The sequence below is a fragment of the Solanum tuberosum genome, unplaced genomic scaffold (assembly GCF_000226075.1).
Source record: "Solanum tuberosum cultivar DM 1-3 516 R44 unplaced genomic scaffold, SolTub_3.0 scf00545, whole genome shotgun sequence".
NCBI lineage: Eukaryota > Viridiplantae > Streptophyta > Magnoliopsida > Solanales > Solanaceae > Solanum > Solanum tuberosum.
Genome location: NW_006239477.1, coordinates 210,970 through 215,070, shown reverse-complemented (window position 1 = coordinate 215,070; position 4,101 = coordinate 210,970). Strand labels below are relative to the sequence as shown.

At 39.2% G+C, this 4,101-nt stretch overlaps 1 protein-coding gene across 1 annotated transcript; it reads left to right on the top strand.

The window, feature by feature from the left end:
* The first annotated feature begins 288 nt into the window (after positions 1-288).
* Positions 289-3,575, top strand: LOC107058593 (uncharacterized mitochondrial protein AtMg00810-like). Its single transcript, XM_015304483.1, has 2 exons — positions 289-384; positions 2,769-3,575. Exons 1-2 carry the CDS (start codon positions 289-291, stop codon positions 3,573-3,575), a joined length of 903 nt encoding a protein of 300 aa, XP_015159969.1.
* The last annotated feature ends 526 nt before the right edge of the window (positions 3,576-4,101 follow it).

Here is a 4,101-nt window from a genome sequence, read left to right as displayed (position 1 = left end):
AAAGTGCAACTGATTCGAGATAGACTTAAGACAGCCCAGAGTCGCCAGAAATCTTATGCATATGTAAGAAGAAGGGAACTAGAGTTCCAAGTTGATGATTGGGTTTTCCTAAAAGTGTCACCTATGAAGGAGGTGATGAGATTTGTCAAGAAAGGGAAGCTCAGTCCCAGATACGTAGGCCCTTACCGTATCTTGAAAAAGATTGGTAAAGTGTCTTATGAGCTAGAGTTGCCAGCAAATTTAGCAGCAGTGCATCCAGTCTTTCACATTTATCTATTGAAGAAATGTATGGGTGATCCAGCATTCGTAGTGCCATTAGAGAATGTGGCTGTAAAATATAGCCTTTCTTATGAGGATGTACCAGTTGAGATTCTTGATCCTCAGGTTAGAAGATTGAGAAACAAGGAAGTCGCTTAAGTCAAGGTTTGGTGGAGGAGTCGGTCCGTAGAGGGAGCTACTTGGGAAGCAGAAGCAGCCATAAAAGCCAAGTATCCTCATCTCTTTCCTTCCGAATCCATTCCAGCTTGAGGTAATAGTTCCTCTTCAGTTTTTCAGTCATTCATGCGTAGATTCAGTCTTAGTAGCATGTTCCTTCAGTTTGTACTTGAATTTTCAGCGTATTTGCATGTTTTGGAACTCAGTTCAGTCAAAAATCAGTTTTTAGTGTTTAGTGGTAGGGTTTGCAGCTCTTTCCCTCAATTCATTCTAGTTTAGTCTTCATTCGAGGATGAATATTCCCAAGGGGGAGATAATGTAACACCCCGTATCCTAGATAGACCAGAATGCAGATTTCCAAAAGTGCACGTGCCACCTACGGATCGTAGGTTGGACCACAGCCCGTGGACAGGTCCGTGGAACGTTGTCCATAGAAAAATCCCCAGAAAACCTTGACCATAGGTGTTACCATAGCTCGTGGACTAGGTCCCTGGAATGTGGTCTGCAGAAAAAAAAAACCCCGACCCACGACCAGGACCTACGGACCGTAGGTTGAACCACGGTCTGTGGACCAGGTCCGTGAAGTGTAGTCCGCAGAACCCATCCTCTGAGCCCAACAACGGAAGACCAGGACGGACTGTAGAGTGGACCACGGTTCGTGGACCAGGTCCGTTGGTTGGTCCCGACAGCGTTTAAGTCAGGATCATTTTGGTCTTTTCCCTATGCGTTGGACCCCTAAACTACGTCGTTTAGACCCTAAATTATGATATTTTAGTCAGTTTAAGCCTAGAAACATAACTAGAACCTACCTTAGTCAAAATCATTAATCAAAACTTAGATAATTAGAGCTTGAGAGGAGAAAAGTGGTCAAGAACCCTAGTTCAAGAACCCAGCAAGATTCCATCAATTCCAGCCCCAAAATCGAAAGATTTCTCCGTGGAATTCGTCACCAGGTATGTGGGATTTCACTAGTGGGTTCCTTTCACCCATTAGGTCCCTAGTTTTCAGTCAGTTTCTTGATTCCCTTATTATGACTAGACTTAGGGTTTCTTGAATAATTAAGATTATTGGGTTCTTTGCTGTTAGAATGATCCAAATCAGATTAGTATGTTAATATTCAGACGATTGCATGAATTTCAGAACCCTAGCTATGTAGTTCTTTAGTTCCTGGATTACACGTGCTAGGCTAGATATTTCAGTTATTCCAAATATACATGCCTCAGTCTTAAATGTGTCATTATCAGTTATTTATGTGCATTCTCAATTTGGATGTCATTTTGAGCTATCCAGTATATCAAAAAAATTCAATCATAATGTGTTAATCACTTAATCCATTAGGAATAGCATAATACCGAGTTGGACTAGGGTCAGTCACCTATATAGCCTCAAAACTACGAGCCACGTAGGTTGTAAGTCCCCTATGTGGGCATCATTTTAGTGATCATGACAGCATGCCTCTATACCCTTGGTCGGGTGTATTGGGTCCTCTTGATGGGGAGTATATATCGGACTCCATATTTAGCTCATGTGATTTTATTATCGGTTATTAGTAGCTCCCACAGTTCAGTCAGATTCCATTGCATTGACCATATTTCAGTACAGTTCAGTATTCGGTCTCAGCATGTTATAATTTGGTCATTGCATTCAATTAGCTCTGTATCTATATCATGTTCAAATTATGCTCTTGCTTTATTGCTTGTTTATTTATATGTTTATTTTAGCTTTACTCTATCATGCATGCTCAGTACCTTTCATTTATTGACGCATACTCTGCGCTACATCTTTTCGTGATGTAGGTTCAAATTCTCAGCATTTAGATCACGCTTAAATCGGTTCCCGATCTCCAGTTCAGTAGCATCAGTGGTGAGTCCTCATTCTTCGAGGACAATAGTCATGTTATCTTTTCATTATTTCAGTCTTTGAGTTTCAGTTTTGCTAGAATAAGGTGGGGCATGTCCCAACACTTCTAGTCAGTGAGAGACTATTTTCAGATATAGTTAGATTCAACTTAGTATTTGAGTTGATATTTCTTTTATATTAAACTCTCAGATTTGATATTCAGTTTTATTATATGGGTATTCCCCATCATTTCAGAGTTTCGTATGATTAGCTTCCGCAACTGTTTTATTTCTCAGTTTATCTTTAGTATGCCCATGATTATACCAGTAGGGTTAGCTTGGGGTCACTTGTGATCCTAGGTCCCATGTCCGCGTTTCGTGGGTAGCTCGGGGCGTGACATGCACAACTCAAGAATCTTCTTAATGCAACTTTAAAAATAAAGGACCTTTGGCAGGTTAACATATTTTTTGGGGTTGGAGGTTGAATATTTGCAGGATGGTATCATGCTAAGCCAAAGGAAGTATGCAGAGTATCTTCCCACACAAGCACGTCTAAGTGATCAGAAGGTAGCTCACACACCTATGGAGATAAATGTGATGTACAAAAATGATGATGGTGACCCTCTTGCAGAACCAACACTGTACAGGAGGCTCATTGGTTGTCTAATTTATTTGACAATAACAAGACCTGACATCTCATATCCAGTTCAAGTCTTGAGCCAATTTGTTACAAATCCTTGCCAGCATCATTTTTCATCCCTCCTTAGAATCATTCTCTATGTTCAGAGTACAATTAATCGAGGTCTTTTCTTTCATTCAACATCATCTCTAAATCTCGAAGGGTATACAGATGCAGATTGGGCAGGATGTCCAAACTCTCGAAAGTCTACGACAGGATGGTGTATGTTAATCATATCATCACTTATCTCATGGAAGTGCAAGAAGCAGCCAAGAATTTCAAAATCATCAACGGAGGTAGAATATAGATCAATGTCAGCTGCTTGCTCTGAAATTGTGTGGATATATCGATTGATGGCAGAACTTCATATCTCTGTTGATGGCTCCACTACATTACATGCTGATAATACTAGTGCAATACAAATAGCAACAAATTCGGTCCATCATGAGACCACAAAGCACATTAAGGTGGACTGCCAATATATTCAAGAACATGTTGTTGATCAAGTCATCAGTATTCGAGATATCATGTCACATGATCAATTGGCAGACTTGTTTACAAAAGTGATGACAAGGAGCAGACACCAATTCCTATTATCCAAATTAATGCTTCTTGATAAGTAGCATCAATTTGAGAGGGGATGCTGACCATATCAGATATGATACCCAATCATATCTGATATGATTCCAAAACATATCTGATATGATTCCAAAACATATCTGATATGACTCCAAATATCTGATATGATTCTGAAAGATTCGGGACAATATTCTAATTTAACTAAGCACAATGACACCATTGATATTATGCAAGATATGATATGACATTGTGCTAGAATAGTGGGTAGTTTATCAATTGTTAGGCATAGAAATATAGAATAGTTTTCAACTCTTTTTGGTCTCTGATTTATCAATTGTTATCAGATTTCGCTATTAATGATAAACCGTTCTCAACATTTCTCCCTCATAGATTGAGTTTTCGCCAATACCATTGTGTAGGAATAAATATCAAGTGCTGCCAATCACTGACAAGAAATCTATATTGAGACAAAGATAAGCTTCTAGTGTAACTTCTGATTACTAGCTAGATGAATTGATTTGTTGCCCTGAAATCCATATTTTGAAATCTTCTAACTCATATATTAGGAAT